Source organism: Amblyraja radiata, chromosome 22 (genome assembly GCF_010909765.2).
Source record: "Amblyraja radiata isolate CabotCenter1 chromosome 22, sAmbRad1.1.pri, whole genome shotgun sequence".
Taxonomy (NCBI): domain Eukaryota; kingdom Metazoa; phylum Chordata; class Chondrichthyes; order Rajiformes; family Rajidae; genus Amblyraja; species Amblyraja radiata.
This window is the reverse complement of record NC_045977.1, coordinates 33,315,304-33,339,236: the sequence shown is the minus strand read 5'-3', so window position 1 is coordinate 33,339,236 and position 23,933 is coordinate 33,315,304. Positions and strand designations below refer to the sequence as shown.

The 23,933-nt window shown below is 44.0% G+C and overlaps 2 protein-coding genes across 3 annotated transcripts; both read right to left on the bottom strand.

Annotated features, from left to right (window-relative positions):
* Positions 1-1,636: 1,636 nt before the first annotated feature.
* Positions 1,637-3,659, bottom strand: LOC116985880 (hemoglobin subunit alpha-like). 2 transcript variants are annotated; one of them, XM_033040982.1, is made up of 4 exons: positions 3,535-3,659; positions 3,073-3,280; positions 2,682-2,828; positions 1,637-1,832 (listed from the first exon to the last, which is right to left on the bottom strand). In XM_033040982.1, the coding sequence occupies exons 1-3, from the start codon at positions 3,627-3,629 to the stop codon at positions 2,703-2,705; spliced, it is 429 nt and encodes a 142-aa protein (XP_032896873.1). In that variant the 5' UTR covers positions 3,630-3,659; the 3' UTR covers positions 1,637-1,832; positions 2,682-2,702. The 2 variants fall into 2 exon arrangements, with proteins under 2 accessions (XP_032896873.1, XP_032896872.1); XM_033040981.1 differs by lacking the exon at positions 1,637-1,832 and having other exon boundaries at positions 2,490-2,828.
* A 7,822-nt stretch (positions 3,660-11,481) lies between these two features.
* Positions 11,482-20,846, bottom strand: LOC116985437. The gene is made up of 6 exons (XM_033040228.1): positions 20,686-20,846; positions 20,224-20,431; positions 19,855-19,979; positions 12,740-12,895; positions 12,262-12,469; positions 11,482-11,827 (listed from the first exon to the last, which is right to left on the bottom strand). The coding sequence occupies exons 1-6, from the start codon at positions 20,778-20,780 to the stop codon at positions 11,699-11,701; spliced, it is 921 nt and encodes a 306-aa protein (XP_032896119.1). The 5' UTR covers positions 20,781-20,846; the 3' UTR covers positions 11,482-11,698.
* Positions 20,847-23,933: the final 3,087 nt, after the last annotated feature.

The window sequence follows — 23,933 nt, the reverse complement described above, 5'->3', positions numbered from 1 at the left end:
TGCCTGTCCCGCTGAGTTACCCCAGCTTTTCGAGCCTATCTTTGGTTTAAACCAGCATATGCAGTTCCTTCCTGCACATCTCAAATCTGTGCCATTGTTGAGTACTCCAATTTTTGTTTGAGTGAGTTTGATCATGGTTGGTGTCATGGTACACCAGTCATTGAAAGTAGGCATGCAGGTGCAGCAGGCAGCGAAGAAAGCGAATGGTATGTTAGCATTCATAGCAAAAGGGTTTGAGTATAGGAGCAGGGAGGTTCTACTGCAGTTGTACAGGGTTTTGGTATTGCTCTCCAAATCTGAGGAAAGACATTCTTGCCATAGAGGGGGTACAGAGAAGGTTCACCAGACTGATTCCTGGGATGTCAGGACTTTCATATGAAGAAAGACTGGATAGACTCGGCTTGTACTCGCTAGAATTTAGAAGACTGAGGGGGGATCTTATAGAAACTTACAAAATTCGTAAGGGGTTGGACAGGCTAGATGCAGGAAGATTGTTCCCGATGTTGGGGAGGTCCAGAACAAGGGGTCACAGTTTAAGGATAAGGGGGAATTCCTTTAGGACTGAGATGAGGAAAACATTTTTCACACAGAGAGTGGTGAATCTCTGGAATTCTCTGCCACAGAAGGTAGTTGAGGCCAGTTCATTGGCTATATTTAAGAGGGAGTTAGATGTGTCCTTTGTGGCAAAAGGGATCAGGGGGTATGGAGAGAAGGCAGGTACAGGATACTGAGTTGAATGATCAGCCATGATCATATTCAGGAGATCCTTCACCCCTGCAGCCATTAGATTTTATAATTCAGACCGCTAGGCTGTAGGGGGATGCATTTTGCAATTATTAATTTTTAACTGTTAATTATTGGTCTTTTTAAGTATTTATTGCTCTCAGGTAGTGTCCACATTGTATTCTATGTATTTTCTGTCTGCGTTCGTTTTGAATCTGTGGGTTTGTTGGTTGGGAGCTTCTGGACATCTGAATTTCCCCGAGGGGATCAATAAAGTATTTATTATTATTATTATTATTATATTGAATGACGGTGCAGGCTCGAAGGGCCGAATGGCCTACTCCTGCACCTATGTTCTATGTTTCTATATTTCTATGATCCATTTACAATGGGAAAAGTGACCACCACGTAAACAGAATGCTTTCATGTAGGAATTTCTCCTTCGTGTTTGTAGTTCTCTCACGATATTTAATTTAGTTTACTTTAAAGATACACGGAAACACGGAAACACACAAACAGGCTCTTCGGCCCATCGAGTCCGTGCCGACCAGCGATCCCCGCATACTAACACCATCCTACACACACTTGGGATAATTTACAACTTTACCAAGCCTATTAGCCTACAAATCTGTACGTCTTTGGAGTGTGAGGGGAAACCGAAGCTCGTGGATGAAACCCCAGCAGGTGACGTGGAGAACATACAAACTGCGTACAGTCAGCGCCCGTGGTGAGGATCGAACCCGGGTCTCTGGCGCTATAAGGCAGCAACTCTACCACCGAGTCAGGATAGGTAAGAGCGCCCTAAGGGTATTCTCTGTCATCTTGCCACGGGCACGCGTGACATGTTTCATGGTTCGTATTCTAAAATTTGTGCACGTTTTAATAAATCAGCAACAACAAACTCTAAAACATGGATGGAAGTGAATGTTTATATAGCGCTCAGTTTTACCAATTTTGCCAAAGTTCATTATTGACAACATTTAAAAGATTAAAGCGAGGGAGCAAAAGCAAACGCAATATTTGCATTCAAAGGAATAATGATTTTATTAGCTAGGATTTTGAGAAAACAGGTAGGTGGGGATTCGAATGATGATCTTGCTGTCTTCCACCATAGTTGTTTGACTGCATCTCCCACACTCCAAAGACATACAAGTTTGTATGTTGACCGGCCTTGGTAAAAACAATAAATCGTCCCTAGCATGTAGGAAAGTGTTAGCATACAGGGGTGATTGCTGGTTGGCATGGACTTGGTGGGCCAAAGGGCCTGTTTCCACACTGTATCTCTGAAGTCTGAAGTCTAAAGATTGTTTGCCCAGTTTTTACCATCAGACATTGAGTGCTTTATAATTAGGTGACTGGGTATTTAAAGTTGCATTGGTAATTCAGTTTTGGAAAACAAACGAATATTTAATGCATAAAGCTTGATTTGAGTTATAAGTCTTGATATTTTGTTGAACGTGTAAAAGTCAGCTGAAGAGATTTTGATGCCTTCATGCAGAATTGTTGCTTTTTAGGAAGATTTGCAGTGAGTCTGATTCATTTACAATGAGAGAAGTAACCACCATATTAACAGGGATTTATGACAGCTGAATATTTCTATGTACCAAGTTCTCCATCCCCTCTCTTCTTATCTCATAGAGATTGTGATAGAGATGAGGGCCCTGTGGAGTTCTATGTGATCTTGCCATGAACATGTCTGACATATCTGATGTCATTTGTATTCTGAAATTGTGTAATGTTTAATAAATCAGCCACGGCAAACGATAAAGCATTAATGAAAATTAATGTTTATTGAGCACTCAGTTTACTAATTATGTCAAAAATTAATGGAAGACACAATGTGAAAAAGATTAAAGAGGGCGAAAATATTTGCATTTAAAGGAATAATTATTTTATTAGCCGGCATTTTGAGAAAACAGACAGGTGGGGATTCGAATGATGATCTTGCTGTTTTCCACCATAGTTGTTTGACTGCATCTTCAGCGGTACATGGAGCTCAATTGATGTGCAACTTCCTCAAGGAATTTGTCGACGGCAGTATGAGTTGCAGGGGTGAACGAAGGCAGATGAATGGCCAAGGTGGCCACAATGATGTCTGAAAACAGCTGTAAGAGTAAAACAGGACAATGTCAGGTGGTGCTAATATATTCTCAACGCATCATTTTTTTGCTCGCTTGCACTTTGTGATGATGTACAGGAGAAAATATTCCCAGCTAAACCGAACACGGTTACACATTCAGACTGCGGAGAGTTCACGTAAATGAACTTGAACCTGCATTGCTGTTTATCTGACCCTAACGTCAGGGTCTGTGACATGGTGACGAGGAAGGATATGAAAGGGTTACCTACCACATAGTTGTGAGGTTCCACAAGGAGTTCAGTACCATGTTTCTTGGCCAGCTTCTCCAGGTGTTTGGGCAGGTCGTCCAAGTGTTCAGCGGCCTTCACCAAGGCATCAAATACCTTGGTGCCATGAGCTATGACATGATGATCAGTGGCAAGGTAGCTCTTGAAACACGGGAAGTATGTCTTGGTTTGAGGATGGAGCTCAAACAGCCTTCAAGGAACATGGAAAAGAAAGTCAGAAGTCATTTGCAGACGCAGGTTCCAATAAATCTCTCCTCAGATTACAACCCCATTACGTTCAGACCAGCAATTACATTAGTTTGGTAAAACTTCAACTCCATGCAGAGAATGCTATTGCACACTTATTAATTGTATCGCTGTTCTCGGGAAATGCAAGCAAAATGTTCACAATCACAAATAATCGATGAAAGAACAGTCAATATGCAGAACGTTTAAGAACATTACCTGGCTAAAGCATCTGCACCAATAGCTGCAGCCTTTGGCTTTATTAGTAGGGCCACTTGTTCTATTGCATGCTTGTCGGCTACTGAGAAGACCATTGTTGCGGTGTTTTTTGCTCTTCCAGATCTCTCAGTACTTGCAAGATAACTCCTGCTCGATGCGCACGGTATTTATTGCCATCCACACTGACCCGCCTCTCCCCTCCCCTCACCTTCCCATTGGCCCTGGGGGCCGCACTCATGGTCTATAGGATGAACTCAAACATAGAGATAAGGGGCAACACCGAGCAGAGAGCCAATCATCTGTTTCACTTACAGCTGTTAGCAAAGATATCCTGTTGCAGAAGATACAACCCCACCTCCCACACATTTCAATTTGAAACACTTTGGTCAAGGTTTACAATATCGTCAATTAAATCACCAGTAAATGTACCTAAATCTACTATGTTTATTTCATTTATTATTTTCATGAATGCCGAGGTACAGTGAAAAGCTTGTGTTTGCCTGCTATCCAGTCAAACAAAAGACTATACATGAACACAATCAAGCCGCCCAGAATCCAATGATAAACGACAAATGTTTAGTGCAAGAAAAGTCCAATTAAAGGCTTCCAAGTAAGGTACATGGGAGGTCAGGACCGCTCTCTAGTTGAAGATAGGATTGTTTAGTTTCCTGATAACAGCTGGGATGAGATGGTCCCTAAACCTGGAGGTGTATGTTTTCAGGCTTCTTTACCTCTTGCCTGATGAGAGAGGGGAGAAGAAGGAGTGACCATGGGTGAGGCTGGTCCTTGATTATGTTGGTGGCCTTGCCAAGCCTGCGTGAGGTGTAAATGGGGTCAATGGAATGTAGTCTGAAGAAGGGTTTCGGCCCGAAACGTCGCCTATTGAGTCTGAAGAAGGGTTTCGGCCCGAAACGTCGCCTATTTCCTTCGCTCCATAGATGCTGCTGCACCCGCTGAGTTTCCCCAGCAATTTTGTGTACCTTCAATGGAATGTAGGTTGGTTTGTGTTATGGTCTGGGCTACGTCCACAACTCTCTGTAATTTCTTGCGGACTAGGATGGAGCTGTTCCCAATCCATGCCGTGATGTGTGTTCAGAACTGGCTCTAATATAATCCAGCTTAACTATCAAATATCAAAGATGTGTAACCAAAGCTTCCATTGACTCCATCTACACTTCACGCTGCCTCGGCAAGGCCACCAGCTTAATCAATGACCAGTCTCATCCGGTCACTCCTTCTCCCCTCTCCCATCAGGCAAGAGGTACAGAAGTTTGTAAACGCACACCCCCAGATTCATGGAAAATTTCTCCCCAGCCGTTAACAGGCATCTTATCACCAACTGTGTTACCATCTACCTTGTCAGAGACCCTCGGACTATCTTAAATCAGACTTTACTGGTCTTTATCTTGCACTAAACGTTATTCCTTCATCCTGCATGTGAACACTGCGGTTGGCTTGATTGTAATCATGTATTATCTTTCCGCTGACTGGAGCCACAAAAACGCTTTTCACCGTACCTCATCACATGTGACAATCAAACTAAACTAGAACAACTAACTAACTAAAAGTTTTGTTCTTCCTGAAATTGCGTTGGGGCCAAATTCTGGTCACCCTTTGCTATACACCAGATAAATGATGTCACTAATCAGAGGCAATGGAAGGGTCAGTAGAACTAGTGAAGAGATAGACCTACTAGTTAGAAGCTACATTCATTGATGATGGGTATCAAGGCTCTGGTTATGCAAAAAGAAGTGCATATGTCAGGTATAGGCAGCTTGGATCAGGGGAATCCCATGGTAATGTAAGGAATGTAGGAATACGGAAGGGGGAAATCAGGAGGAAATGAAAGAACATGGGATAACTATAGCAGGTAAGGTAACGGAAAATCATACAAGATTCTCCAAAAGTATAAAACTACATCTAATGTAATGTTGATGTAAATCCAGACTATCCATCTAAGATCAAGGACTTCACTGAATATTTCTCTACTGTGTTTACCGGGCAGCATGGTGGTGCAGTGGTAGAGTTTCTGCCTTACAGCGCCAGAGACCCAGGTTCAATCCTGACTACGGATGCTGTCTGTCCGGAGTTTGTACGTTCTCCCCATCACCGCGTGTGTTTTCCGCCCACACTACAAAGACGTATACGTTTGTAGGTCAAATGGCTTTGGTGGAAATTGTAAATTGTCGCTGGTGTGTAGGATGGTGCTAGTGTAACGGGGATCACTGGTCGGCGCGGACTCGGTGGGCCGACGGGCCTGTTTCCATGCTGTATCTCTAAACGAAACTGAACTACTGTGGAAAGGTTCATGGAAGCTAAAGATTTAAGGGAGGTTAATAATGATGTCTTGGACCCTATCCACATTACAAAAGAGGTGGTGGTGGTAGTTGATAACTCCTTGGATCTGACAGAGTGTGTCCTTAGATGGTCAGGGAAGGAAGGAAAGAAGCTACCAGTGATAGTTGTATAATCTTTGGTCATTGAGAAGTTACTTGAGGACTGGATGGTGGAAAATGTTGTGCCTTTATTTAAAGAACTGCATAGAACAGCACAGATACAGGTACTTTGCCCGCAATGGCCATGCTGTACTTAATGCCTAGGTACACTGATCTACTCTGCCTGTATGTGATCCTTATTCCCTGCATACCCATGTGTCTATCTAAAAGCCTCTTAAATCGCACTATCAAATCTGCCTCCATCATCACCCTTGGCAACGAATTCCAAGCACCTACTATTCTCTGTGGAAAAACTTACTCAGTACATTTCATCTAAAAAAATGAACCTCTTAACTTAAATCTACGATTCAGTCTGAAGAAGGGTCTCAACCCGAAATGACACCCATTCATTCTATCCAGAGATGCTGCCTGTCCCTCTGAGTTACAAGACCCTCTAATCCAGGCAGCGCTCTGGTAAGCCTTTTCAGCACCTTCTCCCAAGCCTCCACAAACCTTCCTGTAATGGGGTGACCAGACTTGCACCCAATACTCAGTGCCACAAATGATGAAGATAAGCATAACACGCTGTAAGCCTTCTTTACCACTCCATCCACTTGTGTTGCCACTTTCATGGAGTTGAGGATGGACTGAAAGAACAAGCCAGGGAATCACAGGCCGGTGAGCCTGAAATCAGAGGTGTGGAAGATACTGGAGAGGATTCTGAGAGATCGGATTCACGTGCATTTTGAAAGGCAAGTACTGATTAGGGCTAGTCTCCTGTTGTTTGTCATCTACAGCAGTGATTCCCAACCTGGGGCCATATGGCAAATTTCAGGGGGGCCACAGAAATTTTTGGGGATTTAGGGGGCCACAGGTTCAATGAAGGGGGCCACAGAGCTACCACCATGTTGCCTCCTAAATTTCAGTTCTAATAAATTTAAATCTATGTAGTTGAAATATTTTTGATGTTTGTGGAATAGAATAAAAGAGAATATATGTGCAATTAATAGACACTGATATTTTTATGGAAGGTATTATAATACCTTCGGTGGTCGAACTATTTAATGACAAGTATGCAGAGACTAAAGGTGGCTTATAACGATGCCATGAGAACACTGCTAAGGCAACCTAGATGGTGTAGTGCCAGTAATATGTTTGTGGCTGCAGGAGTCAGTACTTTAGAAGCTATCCTAAGACACCACATGTATAAATTCATTTGCAGGATAAATGACTCTAAAAATGTGCTTATTGTGGCCTTGACAAACATAAGGGTTAGCACCACACGCTACGAACCCCAGCTGTGGAGACGCTGGTATCGTTGTCTCGTTGTAGGACATTGATCATCTTTTAATCTGGATTTTTAACTTAAGTATTGTGGTGTTTTAAAAAATATAAATTATGATGTTTTTAAGTGATATACCAAGATTTTATATATATTTATGATATTTAATATGCAATGCATTTTTAATGTAATGTTGCCCTTGTCTGGACCTTGAGTCCGTAATAAAGTTTATTATTATTATTATTATTATTATTGAAGTACTTTTTTTCTGCTAATAATGTCAGGGGGGGCCACAGAAAAATTAAAAGATCCCAAGGGGGCCATGAGCTAAAAAAGGTTGGGAACCACTGATCTACAGTAATGACCTAGGTGACAATGTAGATGCCATGTCTGTTGGTAAGTTTTCAGATGACACCAAACTTGGCTGTGGGTGTGGGCAGCGAAGAAGGTTATCAAAGACTAGACGAGATCTAGATCGACTGGGGAAATGGATGGCAGAGGGAATTAACACAGCCAAGTGAGAGCTGTTGCATTTTGGGAAGTTGAACCATTGCAGGACTTACGTCGTAGAGATGGCGTCCAAGCAAGGCGGCCCGCTGCGTGCTGGTCCCAGAAGTGGATCTGCGATCACTCATTACAATCGTTCCACTCTCTTAAACCCCAGCACCAACAGCAGTATCTCTTACTTTAACTATGCTACTCCAAGTCAGCTCGATTGTAATCATGTGTAGTCTTTCCGTAGGCGGGATGGCACGCAACAAAAAGCTTGCCACTGTATCTCGGTACCACTGTACACACGACAATAAACTAAACTAAACTGAATAGCAGGGCCTTGAAGGGTGTTGTGGAACAGACTTTCACCACTGGCAGGTTGGGCATGCTTACTTACCTTCACTGGTCAGGACATTGAGTACAGTAGCTCAGACCTCATGTTACAGCTGCGCAAGCCATTGTTAACACCTCTCTTGAAGCATTAGATGAAGAATATCAAGCTGGAAATGGCACAGGGAAGATTCAAGGTGGAAAGGGTACAGAGAAGATTTAAGAGGATGTTGCCAGGTCTAGAGGGTCTGAGCTACAGGGACAGGTTGAGAAGGCTGGGACTCTTATTCCATGGAGTGCAGGAGGATGAGGGGTGAGCATATAGAGGTGCATAAAATCATGAGAGGAATATACTGGGTAGAGTCTCTTGCCCAGAGTAGGTGAATCGATGACCAGAGGACATAGGATAAAGGTGAAGAGGAAAAGATTTAATAAGAATCTGAGGGATGACTTTTTCACACAAAGGGTGGTGGGTGTATGGAACAAGCTGCCAGATGAGGTAGTTGAGGCTGAGACTAACCCAAAATTTAAGAACCATTTTAGACAGGTGCACGGATAGGACAGGTCTGGAGGGATATGGGCCAAATGCAGGCAGGTGCGACTAGTGCAGCTGGGACATGTTAGCCGGTGTGGGCAAGTTAGGCCGAAGGGCCTGTTTCCACGCTGTATCACTCTATGACTATGACTCTTTAACATTGTATGCAACTCTGATTGCTTTGTTGTCGGAAGGGTGTCATTAAACTGGAGAGGATGCAGAAAAGATTCATGAGGTTGTTGCCCAAACTGGAGTGATTATGTTTTTGGGAGATACTGGGGTTGCATGCTCTGTAGTATTGGAGACTGAGTTTATTGACCTTATTGAGGTACATACAACAATCAGGGGCAAGATACAGTGAACCATAACATCCTGCTCACCAGACTCAAAGACCTCGGCATTGAAGGCTCTGCACTCAGCTGGCTCCGTTCCTACCTTTCCAACAGATCCCACTTCATCTCTCTCCACAACCACACCTCTGCTACAGCCGCAGTCACTCAAGGCGTTCCCCAAGGCTCCGTACTCGGCCCCCTCCTCTTCATCATCTACATCCTCCCCCTTGGTCAGATACTCCGCCACTTCATTCTGGACTTCCACTGTTACGCTGATGACACCCAGGTTTACCTTGGCACCAAATCCCCCTACAACCCCCCCCCCCTCTCCCATATCAACTCCTGTTTGTCAGCTATAAAAACCTGGATGCAACATAATTTCCTCAAACTAAACAGCGATAAGAAAGCATTCCTCCTCATAGGCTCCAAAGCCACACTCAGCAAAATCAATAACCCCACTCTCACCATCGACGGCACCACTGTCTCCCCATCTCCCCAGGCCCGTAACCTTGGCGTGATCTTTGATTCCACCCTCTCCCTTGAGTCTCACATCCGCCATGTCATTAAAACCTCCTTCTTTCATCTCCGCAACATCGCCAAACTCAGACTCTCTCTCACACCGCCCGCTGCTGAAAGACTCATCCATGCCTTCATCTCCTCCCGACTGGACTATCAGCTCCACCTACATCAACCGACTCCAACTGGTCCAGAACGCAGTCGCCTGACTCATCACCCACACCAAATCCTGGCATCACATCACTCCAGTCCTCAAACAACTTCACTGGCTTCCCATCTCCCACCGGATCACCTACAAAATCCTGATCCTCACCTACAAAGCTCTCCACCATCTGGCCCCCCCATATCTCATTGACCTCCTCTCCCCCTACCAACCCTCACGGTCCCTCAGATCCACATCAGCCGGTCTCCTCTCCATCCACAAGTCCAACCTCTGCAGTTTTGGGGACAGAGCCTTCTCCAGGGCAGCTCCCAGGCTCTGGAACTCCCTCCCCCAACTGATCCGCAATTCCGTGTCCCTCACCATCTTCCAGTCCCGCCTCAAGACCCATCTCTTCACCTCTGCCTATCCTTAGCCCCACGTCCCCGTCCCTTTTCATCTGTGCATTAATTGCCTCATACTGTGTTTTGTATTGAATTCTGTCTTTACTTTGTGTACTAGTCATGTCTCTACTATTTATTTCATTCCCCTTACATGTTTTTCCTCTACATGCTCAATTTTTGTAAGGTGTCCTTGAGACTCTTGAAAGGCACCCATAAATAAAATTTATTATTATTATTATTAAGATATGGGACAGGGGAATGAAAAACTAGAGGGCATTGATGTAAAGTGAGGGCATCTGAAGGCGTGTTTAAGAAGGAATTACAGATGCTAGAAAAATCGACGGTAGACAAAAATGCAGCGGGTGAGGCAGCATCTATGGAGCGAAGGAAATAGGTGATGTTTCGGGTCGAGACCTTCTTCAGACTCATGTGGGGGTGGGGGGGGGGGGGGGAAGAAAGGAAGAGGGGGAGACAGAGCTGGGATGGGGAGGGGAAAGAGGGAGAAAACAAGAACCACCTGAAATTGGAGAAGTCAATGTTCATACCGCTGGGGTGTAAACTACCCAAGCAAAATATGAGGTGCTGCTCCTCCAATTTATGGTGGGACTCACCCTGGCCATGGTGGAGGCCCAGGAGAGAAAGGTCGGATTCAGAATGGGAGGGGGAGTTGAAGAGCTGAGCCACCGGGTGACCAGGTTGTTTATTGCGAACTGAGCGGAGGCGTTGGGCGAAGCGATCGCCAAACCTACGCTTGGTCTCACCGATGTAGAGCAGCTGACACCTAGAGCAGCGGATGCAATAGATGAGGTTGGAGGAGGTGCAGGTGAACCTCTGCCTCACCTGGAAAGACTGCTTAGGTCCTTGATGGAATCATGGGGGCAAGTAAAGCGAAAAGTGTAGCATTTTCTGCGGTTGCAAGGTAAAGTACCAGGGGAGGGTTTGCTACTGGTTATTAGTGAGCCTGTGCCTGTAGTGTAATCCCATTAGGATGTTTGGCCTTTCTCGTTTATCATCTCTACCATATTACCTCAGTGGATGAAAGGAGGCGGAGTATGTGTGTAAAACCAAAGGTATGAACATTGAATTCTCGTTCCCGTCCCCACAACCCCCCTTTCTGCCCCCCTCCACTCCCCCGACCCCTTCTCTCTTCTGTGCCCCACATTGACTCAAACCAATGTCTCCCCTCTTCCTTCCTCTCCACCTACATTCCTTCCTCTGGCTTCACAATTCGCAATTCTTCAATCCTTTTGTCTCAAACCTTCTGCTTTTTCATCTCTGGTCTTTGTCCAACCACCTGGTTAAGCCCCCCCCCCCCCCAACATCGGGGACATTTTTCCTGCATCTAGCTTGTCCAATCCTTTTAGAATTGTATATGTTTCTATAAGATTGCCTCTCATCCCTCTAAATTCCAGTGAATCAACACTGAGTCATGGATCTTAGCGTTTTATTTATCCCGAATGAAGAATGTACATGAGGCAACTGTGAGGGAAAGATTGTTTCTTTATTGAAGCAGAAGAAAGTTTTATTGAAATTTCAGGCAAAATTACCATACAAAGTGAATTATTGCACCACCTTTATTTTAGCATAATTTGAACCTGGTGTTACACAAATTCATTAAGCACACAGAGTGTATTGAGGCAAGGATGCATGTTCTCATTGCACTTCTTGAAGATGGTGGAGGATGCAGATGGATGCAGATCTAATGGTATTGAGCGGAGAGAGCTCCTGCAACTGCCAAGAAAAACTTATATGCAGCTTCATGAACCTCGGGAGTGAACCTGCCTTTGAAGTGAATGGCGAGCTCAACGATGAAGGTCTGGCCCAGAAGCTGGAAAAGAAAACAACAATTATTATAGAAAATATGAAACAAAACTAGAAATCGAAACCCCAAACCCTCCAGTGATCTCACAGGCAATGGCACGGAATGAGGTCGTTCGGCCCACTGAGTAGATGCCACCTCCCAGTGGTGCAAGCGAATTAGCCCTCTCCTTTTTCCCTGCAATCCTATAACTTATTTTGCTCCCATATGTCCAGCAAAGCCCCTTAGATTCTTTTTGCCAACCCATTGGGTAATGTACAGTAGCTGATTAACTTGTAGCTACAGAAACCTGAAGGAAACTCTTGAAAGATAGTAGCCAAGGTCAGGATTGAACCATCGTCTCTGGAGCTGTGCAGCAGCCACACTAACCACTGCCACACATTGCTGCAGCTGATGAATGGTGAATAAGGATTAGTGAGTCAACATTCCACTCAAGTTCCTACCTTGAAGTTTTGAGTGTCCACTCCGATGGTTTGATGTTTCTTGCTGAGTTCATGGAAGGCAGCTTCCAGGTCACCGAGGCGAAGGACTGCCGTATTCAGAGCCCCTACAACTTTCTTTGCATGACCTTGGACACCACTGCCGGTGGCTTTGAAATCATGTTTGAAGCTGCTAAACAGCCTGGTCGTCCAGGGATAGACCGTGAACACCCTGGAGGGGAAAAGCAAAAGTCATTGAGGGTTTTGTGAAAGATTGAAATCCATTTAACCCTCCCGGCTCATCATTGGGTCAATTTGTATCATGCTAACAACTGAGCATCCATAGAGCTGACTGGAACCTCCGTGTCCTGTTGAATACCAACTCCCTCAACCTGTAACAAGGTTTATGAATGCATTGAGAATGAAAGAACCTTCATTGCAACCAGACTTGAAAATATAATGCACAAATTAAACTTAAATCAAATAGACATTTTCATCATACCTTTCTAGGGCTAGGGCAGTTGTCGTTTGCTTGTCCAACTCCTTCCAGATGTCCCCGATGGTGTGGGCTTCTTCTGGTGTTATGTGCACCATTTTGGAGGTTAAGATTTCACTGCCACTTCTTGCACAAGATAGCTGTGTCGGTCTGGAGTTCTGCCTTCACTTTTATAGGCTGCAGCGGAGCTCATCTCTGACCGAGACCCGACTGTAATAGGCTGACTGCTTGTGGGCTGGACCCACTTTCCATCAATAGGCTTCACCGAGCGGCAAGATAAACACCTGCTGTTTGTGCTTCACTTCTCCCCCCCCCCCCCCCCCACCCCCCCCCCCCCCCCCCCCCCCCCACCCCCCACCCCCCCCCCCCCCCCTCCAACACAAAGCACAACCCAATTCTGCTGAATAATATCTCAAGGCATTCACTTTTAAACTGTACAACCCTCTCCTGAAGTTCAACATTACATTTCCATTTAGCACTTACATTTCCCCATTAAACAGAATAACTTTCAATAGGTGACATTGTATAATGAAAACTAAAATTTTCAGGTATGGGTGAAAGATGATTCAGAATATAAAAAATTAATCTCCTTGTGGCGACTGAATAATCTCCCTCCTGCTTCCCTTCTTCACTTATTCCTTTTTTTCACTTTTTCTTTATCTGTTTTTCACTCATGTTCACAAGTCTATCCTTCACTTTTCACAACCTATTTTTCCTCTCTTTTCTCACCTCTTTTTAAAAAAAAAAGGAAGTTGTACAGAGAATGTAATATGTTAACAAAATTTTTGTACCAATGTATTGTACTTACTTCTAATAAATAAATTTTAAAAAACAACAACAAAAAACTTTCAATAGGCAGAAATATATGCATTCTGATGTTGAAAGCAAACCCTCACCTTGTATAATATCTTATGAGCAATATGCACCTATATGTCTAGTTTATTTTAGTTTAGTTTATTTATTATTGCCACATGTGCTGAGGTACAGTGAAAAGTTCTTGTTTGCATGCTACCCAGTGAACAAAATGACTACACATGAATATACTCAAGGTGGTCGTAGTGTACTGATAAAGGATAAAGGTTACCACATTTAGTGCTAGATATAACATTGAGTCAGATAAAGTCTGATTAAAGATATAGGATTTTGCAGATGGGACCTTTTACAAGCAGGCGGTTTTAGGAGGAGGTCTGACTTAGGGTCTCGACCCGAAACGCCACCCACTCCTTCTCTCCAGAGAAAGCTGCCTGACCCGCTGAGTTACTCCAGCATTTTGTGTTCACAGATGGTTTTAGATCAAGTTCTGTGCTCTAAGAGAGTGTTAATTAATAAACCGCGGAGAAATATCTCCCAGCAAAGAGTGACTATAACCTCAGGTCCACGTGTTGAAAAGTGATACTCAAAGTAAAACCAGTATGTTTAATCCAAGAAAGAAAAAAGAAGATTTGAGCTGTTCGGCAATGGTAGTTTGAGAAACTGGAGCAAAGAACATAGCAGTGGGGAGACATTCACTGGATTCTAGAAAAAAAGTGCATGTTTTGCTTCAGAGGCACAGAATTGTAAACTCTGTATTACCGGAGAAATTAAAGACAGTATTAAATTTAAGGCAAAGGCATCCAAAAAAACCGGACAAGCAGTAAAGCCCTATGACTAGGCGTATCTCGAATTCAGGGAATTGATACTTAATGGGAAAATGGAATTTGAGGTGCAACTTGCAAAAATGGATTCTAAACACATCTGTCAGTCACATCATCTGTAAAAAGGAAAAGGCCTCTTCGGCCAAATGCATGTTTTTTTACAAACAGAGTGAAGGGATTTAAAAATGGGGAATATTTAAATAATTACATTATAACGTAATTAATAATTGAATGGAAGAAGTATAGAGCAAATACCTTATGTTCATGTTCCACCAGAAAAAAAAAATGATAGAACCAAGAAACCACGTGAGTAAATAGATTGCAAAAAAAGTAGTAAAACGATAGTACTGGAAAAGTTAGACCTTAAAATCGGACAAATTCCGGATAATTAACCTTTGTGAGGTTTCAAAGAGAGATCTAAGGAGATAGAGGATATTATGGTTAATATTGAACAGGGTTCAGGGCTTGTAGTGTTGCTAGTTTATACTGAAAATAGACACAAAATGCTGGAGTAACTCAGTGGGACAGGCAGCATCTCTTCAGAATTCTGAAGAAGGGTCTTGACCCGACCACTCCTTCTCTCCAGAGGTGCTGCCTGTCCTGCTGAGTTACTCCAGCATTTTGCGACTATCTAGGTATTGTGGTGTGTTGGTTTATCAATAGGCTTTTGATAAGGTTACATGCAGGAGGAGGTGAACAAAAGGACACAAAGTGCTGGAGAAACACCACATGGCAGGCAGCATCTCTGGAGAACATGGATAGGTGACGTTTCGGGTCTAGATCCTTCTTCACTCAAAATTGGAGCAAATGGAATTGGGGACAATATGCTTGTTTAAACTGAGTGTTAACATAGAAACATAGACACAGAAAATAGAGTTCAAAAGGGAACTGCAGATGCTGGAATATCGAAGGTACACAAAATTGCTGGAGGAACTCAGCGGGTGCAGCAGCATCTATGGAGCGAAGGAAATAGGCGACGTTTCGGGCCGAAACCCTTCTTCAGACACAGAAAATAGATGCAGGCTTAGGCCATTCGACCCTTCGAACCAGCACCGCCGTTCAACATGATCATGGCCAGGCTCGGAAATCGCTATCAAAACATGTGGGGGACACAATTTCTTGGCGGCCGTGCTCGCGCATGCGCACACACGCGAGGCTTCGGCCATGGGCCCTGTGGACGGTAACATCGGGAGCTGACCTGGTTGACTGGGAAGCGGTTCCCCCTCCCCCACATAGAAAAACTAAGGAAATCTCCAAAACAAAATGTTAAGACAAACTAAAATAAAAAAAAGATTGAAAAAAACGGAGAGACTGTAGGCAGAGGCTGCCAACATCCCGGCGCCCCTAGTGGAACATCCAAAAGGGTTGGTTGTAATTTAATCAGCAGTAAGAAAGGAAAATGTTAGCATTTATTTAGAAAGGGCCAGAATACAAAAAACAAGGATGTAATGTTGAGGCTTTATAAGGCACTGGTCAGACTGCATTTGGAGTATTGTGAGCAGTTTTGGGCACCATGTCTGACAAAGTATGGGCTGCTCATGGAGAGGATCCAGAGGTACTTTATGAGAATGATCCTGGGGATGATCGGGTTAATTTGCGATGAGCGTTGGATGGTTCTGGGCCAGTACTGGCCGGAGTTAAGAAGGACGAGAGGACACCTCATTGAAACTTACCGAATAGTGAATGGCTTGGATAGAGTGGATATGGAGAGGATAATAATAATAATAATGGATGGGATTTATATAGCACCTTTCTAATACTCAAGGCGCTTTACATCGCATTATTCATTCACTCCTCAGTCACACTCGGTGGTGGTAAGCTACTTCTGTAGCCACAGCTGCCCTGGGGCAGACTGACGGAAGCGTGGCTGCCAATCTGCGCCTACGGCCCCTCCGACCACCACCAATCACTCACACACATTCACACACATTCACACACAGGCAAAGGTGGGTGAAGTGTCTTGCCCAAGGACACAACGACAGTATGCACTCCAAGCGGGATTCGAACCGGCTACCGATGTTTCCATTAGTGGGAGAGTCTAGGACTAGAGGCCACAGCCTCAGAATAAAAGGAGGTACCATTAGAAAGAAGATAAGGAGGAATTTATTTCATCGGAATTTGATGAATCTGTGGAATTCATTGCCACATACGGCTGTGGAGGCCAAATCATTGGGTGTTTTTAAAGTGGAAATTGACAGATTCTAATGGCCCTGTCTCATGGTGTGAGTCCACCCACGAGTGATCCCGAGCTTAAAACAAATCAAACTCTTGGTAATCACGTAGAATTAACGTAGCGGGAACGTCGGAACTCGTAACGCTAACGGCAGGAACTCGGGGAAACTTGTTAACTCGTGAAACTCTTTCAACATGATGAAAGATTTCCACGAGCCAAATTTACTCTTGAAGTAAAAATCTTAAACTTTTAAACTCGTTGTAAGAACGTAGTAGCCCGTGAGTTTACCGTAGTGACTCGTGAGTCTACCGTGCGCACTCTTTAACTCAGCGGGACAGGCAGTATCTCTGGAGAGAAGGAATGGGTGATGGGGTGAAGTTTCCAAAATTCTGCTGTGTCTTTATGTTACTCCAGCACTGTGTGTTCACTTTTTGTCAACCAGCATCTGCCCTTTCTTGTGTATTACATTATTTGTATCCGTGGCAGTTGATTGTCGCTCCCTTCAGTTTCCCAGGGGGTCGGGACGGGACTGGAGTTGGGAGGGAAAGATGGGGGGGGGGGGGGGTGGGAGGGCGTAATATATGAAACACCAAGAAAGGACAGCAGAGATGTCTTTGCTATACTGCTACAATAATCGGACTATTGGTATGCTGCTGTTTCCTTGACTACGGTCATGTGAAATGACTCTTGAACATTTAATATATCGACGATGTCTGGCAATGAATCTCACTCTCTCAAATCTGTAGAGAGACACGAAAAGCTGGGGTAACTCAACGGGTCAGACAGCATTTCTGGAGAAATGGACAAGGCGACTGCAGACTGCAGTATGAAGAAGAGTCTCGACCCGAAATCTCGCCCATTCCTTTTCTCCTGAGATGCTGCCTGTCCCGCTGAGTTACCCCAGCTTTTCGAGCCTATCTTTGGTTTAAACCGGCATATGCAGTTCCTTCCTGCACATCTAAAATCTGTGCCATTGTTGAGTACTCCAATTTTTGTTTGAGTGAGTTTGATCATGGTTGGTGTCATGGTACACCAGTCATTGAAAGTAGGCATGCGGGTGCAGCAGGCAGTGAAGAAAGCGAATGGTATGTTAGCATTCATAGCAAAAGGGTTTGAGTATAGGAGCAGGGAGGTTCTACTGCAGTTGTACAGGGTTTTGGTATTGCTCTCCAAATCTGAGGAAAGACATTCTTGCCATAGAGGGGGTACAGAGAAGGTTCACCAGACTGATTCCTGGGATGTCAGGACTTTCATATGAAGAAAGACTGGATAGACTCGGCTTGTACTCGCTAGAATTTAGAAGACTGAGGGGGGATCTTATAGAAACTTACAAAATTCGTAAGGGGTTGGACAGGCTAGATGCAGGAAGATTGTTCCCGATGTTGGGGAGGTCCAGAACAAGGGGTCACAGTTTAAGGATAAGGGGGAATTCCTTTAGGACTGAGATGAGGAAAACATTTTTCACACAGAGAGTGGTGAATCTCTGGAATTCTCTGCCACAGAAGGTAGTTGAGGCCAGTTCATTGGCTATATTTAAGAGGGAGTTAGATGTGTCCTTTGTGGCAAAAGCGATCAGGGGGTATGGAGAGAAGGCAGGTACAGGATACTGAGTTGGATGATCAGACATGATCATATTGAATGACGGTGCAGGCTCGAAGGGCCGAATGGCCTACTCCTGCACCTATGTTTCTATATTTCTATGATCCATTTACAATGGTAAAAGTGACCACCACGTAAACAAGCATTTATGATGGCAGAATGCTTTCATGTAGGAATTTCTCCTTCGTGTTTGTAGTTCTCTCACGATATTTAATTTAGTTTACTTTAAAGATACACGGAAACACGGAAACACACAAACAGGCTCTTCGGCCCATCGAGTCCGTGCCGACCAGCGATCCCCGCATACTAACACCATCCTACACACACTTGGGATAATTTACAACTTTACCAAGCCTATTAGCCTACAAATCTGTACGTCTTTGGAGTGTGAGGGGAAACCGAAGCTCGTGGATGAAACCCCAGCAGGTGACGTGGAGAACATACAAACAGCGTACAGTCAGCGCCCGTGGTGAGGATCGAACCCGGGTCTCTGGCGCTATAAGGCAGCAACTCTACCACCGAGTCAGGATAGGTAAGAGCGCCCTAAGGGTATTCTCTGTCATCTTGCCACGGACACGCGTGACATGTTTCATGGTTCGTATTCTAAAATTTGTGCACGTTTTAATAAATCAGCAACAACAAACTCTAAAACATGGATGGAAGTGAATGTTTATATAGCGCTCAGTTTTACCAATTTTGCCAAAGTTCATTATTGACAACATTTAAAAGATTAAAGCGAGGGAGCAAAAGCAAACGCAATATTTGCATTCAAAGGAATAATGATTTTATTAGCTAGGATTTTGAGAAAACAGGTAGGTGGGGATTCGAATGATGATCTTGCTGTCTTCCACCATAGTTGTTTGACTGCATCTCCCACACTCCAAAGACATACAAGTTTGTATGTCTTTGGTAAAAACAATAAATCGTCCCTAGCATGTAGGAAAGTGTTAGCATACAGGGGTGATTGCTGGTTGGCATGGACTTGGTGGGCCAAAGGGCCTGTTTCCACACTGTATCTCTGAAGTCTGAAGTCTAAAGATTGTTTGCCCAGTTTTTACCATCAGACATTGAGTGCTTTATAATTAGGTGACTGGGTATTTAAAGTTGCATTGGTAATTCAGTTTTGGAAAACAAACTAATATTTAATGCATAAAGCTTGATTTGAGTTATAAGTCTTGATATTTTGTTGAACGTGTAAAAGTCAGCTGAAGAGATTTTGATGCCTTCATGCAGAATTGTTGCTTTTTAGGAAGATTTGCAGTGAGTCTGATTCATTTACAATGAGAGAAGTAACCACCATATTAACAGGGATTTATGACAGCTGAATATTTCTATGTACCAAGTTCTCCATCCCCTCTCTTCTTATCTCATAGAGATTGTGATAGAGATGAGGACCCTGTGGTGTTCTATGTGATCTTGCCATGAACATGTCTGACATATCTGATGTCATTTGTATTCTGAAATTGTGTAATGTTTAATAAATCAGCCACGGCAAACGATAAAGCATTAATGAAAATTAATGTTTATTGAGCACTCAGTTTACTAATTATGTCAAAAGTTAATGGAAGACACAATGTGAAAAAGATTAAAGAGGGCGAAAATATTTGCATTTAAAGGAATAATTATTTTATTAGCCGGCATTTTGAGAAAACAGGCAGGTGGGGATTCGAATGATGATCTTGCTGTTTTCCACCATAGTTGTTTGACTGCATCTTCAGCGGTACGCGGAGCTCAATTGATGTGCAACTTCCTCAAGGAATTTGTCGACGGCAGTATGAGTTGCAGGGGTGAACGAAGGCAGATGAATGGCCAAGGTGGCCACAATGATGTCTGAAAACAGCTGTAAGAGTAAAACAGGACAATGTCAGGTGGTGCTAATATATTCTCAACGCATCATTTTTTTGCTCGCTTGCACTTTGTGATGATGTACAGGAGAAAATATTCCCAGCTAAACCGAACACGGTTACACATTCAGACTGCGGAGAGTTCACGTAAATGAACTTGAACCTGCATTGCTGTTTATCTGACCCTAACGTCAGGGTCTGTGACATGGTGACGAGGAAGGATATGAAAGGGTTACCTACCACAAAGTTGTGAGGATCCACAAGGAGTTCAGTGCCATGTTTCTTGGCCAGCTTCTCCAGGTGTTTGGGCAGGTCGTCCAAGTGTTCAGCGGCCTTCACCAAGGCATCAAATACCTTGGTGCCATGAGCTATGACATGATGATCAGTGGCAAGGTAGCTCTTGAAATCCGGGAAGTATGTCTTGGTTTGAGGATGGAGCTCAAACAGCCTTCAAGGAACATGGAAAAGAAAGGCAGAAGTCATTTGCAGACGCAGGTTCCAATAAATCTCTCCTCAGATTACAACCCCATTACGTTCAGACCAGCAATTACATTAGTTTGGTAAAACTTCAACTCCATGCAGAGAATGCTATTGCACACTTATTAATTGTATCGCTGTTCTCTGGAAATGCAAGCAAAATGTTCACAATCACAAATAATCGATGAAAGAACAGTCAATATGCAGAACGTTTAAGAACATTACCTGGCTAAAGCATCTGCACCAATAGCTGCAGCCTTTGGCTTTATTTGTAGGGCCACTTTTTCTATTGCATGCTTGTCGGCTACTGAGAAGACCATTGTTGCGGTGTTTTTTGCTCTTCCAGATCTCTCAGTACTTGCAAGATAACTCCTGCTCGATGCGCACGGTATTTATTGCCATCCACACTGACCCGCCTCTCCCCCCCCCTCACCTTCCCATTGGCCCTGGGGGCCGCACTCATGGTCTATAGGATGAACTCAAACATAGAGATAAGGGGCAACACCGAGCAGAGAGCCAATCATCTGTTTCACTTACAGCTGTTAGCAAAGATATCCTGTTGCAGAAGATACAACCCCACCTCCCACACATTTCAATTTGAAACACTTTGGTCAAGGTTTACAATATCGTCAATTAAATCACCAGTAAATGTACCTAAATCTACTATGTTTATTTCATTTATTATTTTCATGAATGCCGAGGTACAGTGAAAAGCTTTTATTTGCCTGCTATCCAGTCAAACAAAAGACTATACATGAACACAATCAAGCCGCCCAGAATCCAATGATAAACGACAAATGTTTAGTGCAAGAAAAGTCCAATTAAAGGCTTCCAAATAAGGTACATGGGAGGTCAGGACCGCTCTCTAGTTGAAGATAGGATTGTTTAGTTTCCTGATAACAGCTGGGATGAGATTGTCCCTAAACCTGGAGGTGTGTGTTTTCAGGCTTCTTTACCTCTTGCCTGATGAGAGAGGGGAGAAGAAGGAGTGACCATGGGTGAGGCTGGTCCTGACAGACCTCAGCGTCCCGACTCCCACCTGCAACTGGATCTTAGATTTCCTGACTGAAAGACCACAGGTGGTGAGGATGGGAAGGAGGGTGTCTGCAGAGCTCACCGTCAGCACAGGATCACCACAAGGCTGCTGTCTCAGTCCCAAACCTTTCACCCTGTACACACACGACTGTGTCTCCACCCAGGAAAACACCATCATTATTAAGTATGCGGATGATACCACCATCCTGGGCCTCATCAAGGGGGGGGACGAGTCGGGCTACAGGAGTCTGGTGAACGACATTCTTGCCTATGGTGAGGTGAACGACCTAAGCCTCAACACAGACAAGACAAAAGAAATAATAATGGACTTCAGAAAAAATCCACCCCCCCTGCAGCCCCTCATCATCAAGGGGACTGTGGTGGAGAGGGCTGACAGTTACAGATACCTGGGATTACAAATAACATCAGATCTGAACTGGACTTTGAACACTGCAGCCACAGTGAAAAAAAGCCCAGCAGAGACTGTACTTCATCAGGCTGCTCAGAAAAGCTGGTCTGCACTGTCGCCCTCTCACCCAGGTCTACAAAGGACTGGTAGAGAGCATCCTCACCACAGGCATCATGGTGTGGTATGGAAACACCACACAGATAGAGAGGAAGGCTCTGCAAAGAGTCATAAAGACTGCTGAGAGGATCATCAGAACTGAACTCCCCTCCATGGACACAATCTACACACAGCGCTGTCAAAAAAGAGCAGGGAGAATCATTAGAGACACACTACATCCAGCTCACTCCCTGCTCAAACACAAAAACTGCACATACAACCTCAGGCACAGACGAGCGGACAGCATCGCCACAAAAAGAACACGCTTTTTTAAGAGCTTCTTCCCTGCAACAGTGAGACTCTTGGCCAAAACACAACAAAATGAACTGATGTCCTGATATAGTGTTTGTGCAAGTTACAATGCTCTATGTGTCTTCTGTGTGTCTTTTTAAAAAAAAATTTAATTAAAATTTTTTTAATTTTAAGTTTTTAACGTAACTTGACTCTCTGAATAGCCGCACAAGAGTTCCTATGTGTGTAAGCACAAATGGTAAATAAAGTTTTTGACCTTTGACCTCCTTGATTATGTTGGTGGCCTTGCCAAGCCTGCGTGAGGTGTAAATGGGGTCAATGGAATGTAGTCTGAAGAAGGGTTTCGGCCCGAAACGTCGCCTATTTCCTTCGCTCCATAGATGCTGCTGCACCCGCTGAGTTTCCCCAGCAATTTTGTGTACCTTCAATGGAATGTAGGTTGGTTTGTGTTATGGTCTGGGCTACGTCCACAACTCTCTGTAATTTCTTGCGGACTAGAATGGAGCTGTTCCCAATCCATGCCGTGATGTGTGTTCAGAACTGGCTCTAATATAATCCAGCTTAACTATCAAATATCAAAGATGTGTAACCAAAGCTTCCATTGACTCCATCTACACTTCACGCTGCCTCGGCAAGGCCACCAGCTTAATCAATGGCCAGTCTCATCCGGTCACTCCTTCTCCCCTCTCCCATCAGGCAAGAGGTACAGAAGTTTGTAAACGCACACCCCCAGATTTATGGAAAATTTCTCCCCAGCCGTTAACAGGCAACTGTCTCATCTTATCACCAACTGTGTTGCCATCTACCTTGTCAGAGACCCTCGGACTATCTTAAATCAGACTTTACTTGCACTAAACGTTATTCCTTCATCCTGCATGTGAACACTGCAGTTGGCTTGATTGTAATCATGTATTATCTTTCCGCTGACTGGTGCCACAAAAACGCTTTTCACCGTACCTCGTCACATGTGACAATCAAACTAAACTAGAACAACTAACTAACTAAAAGTTTTGTTCTTCCTGAAATTGCGTTGGGGCCAAATTCTGGTCACCCTTTGCTATACACCAGATAAATGATGTCACTAATCAGAGGCAATGGAAGGGTCAGTAGAACTAGTGAAGAGATAGACCTACTAGTTAGAAGCTACATTCATTGATGATGGGTATCAAGGCTCTGGTTATGCAAAAAGAAGTGCATATGTCAGGTATAGGCAGCTTGGATCAGGGGAATCCCATGGTAATGTAAGGAATGTAGGAATACGGAAGGGGGAAATCAGGAGGAAATGAAAGAACATGGGATAACTATAGCAGGTAAGGTAACGGAAAATCATACAAGATTCTCCAAAAGTATAAAACTACATCTAATGTAATGTTGATGTAAATCCAGACTATCCATCTAAGATCAAGGACTTCACTGAATATTTCTCTACTGTGTTTACCGGGCAGCATGGTGGTGCAGTGGTAGAGTTTCTGCCTTACAGCGCCAGAGACCCAGGTTCAATCCTGACTACGGATGCTGTCTGTCCGGAGTTTGTACGTTCTCCCCATCACCGCGTGTGTTTTCCGCCCACACTACAAAGGCGTATACGTTTGTAGGTCAAATGGCTTTGGTGGAAATTGTA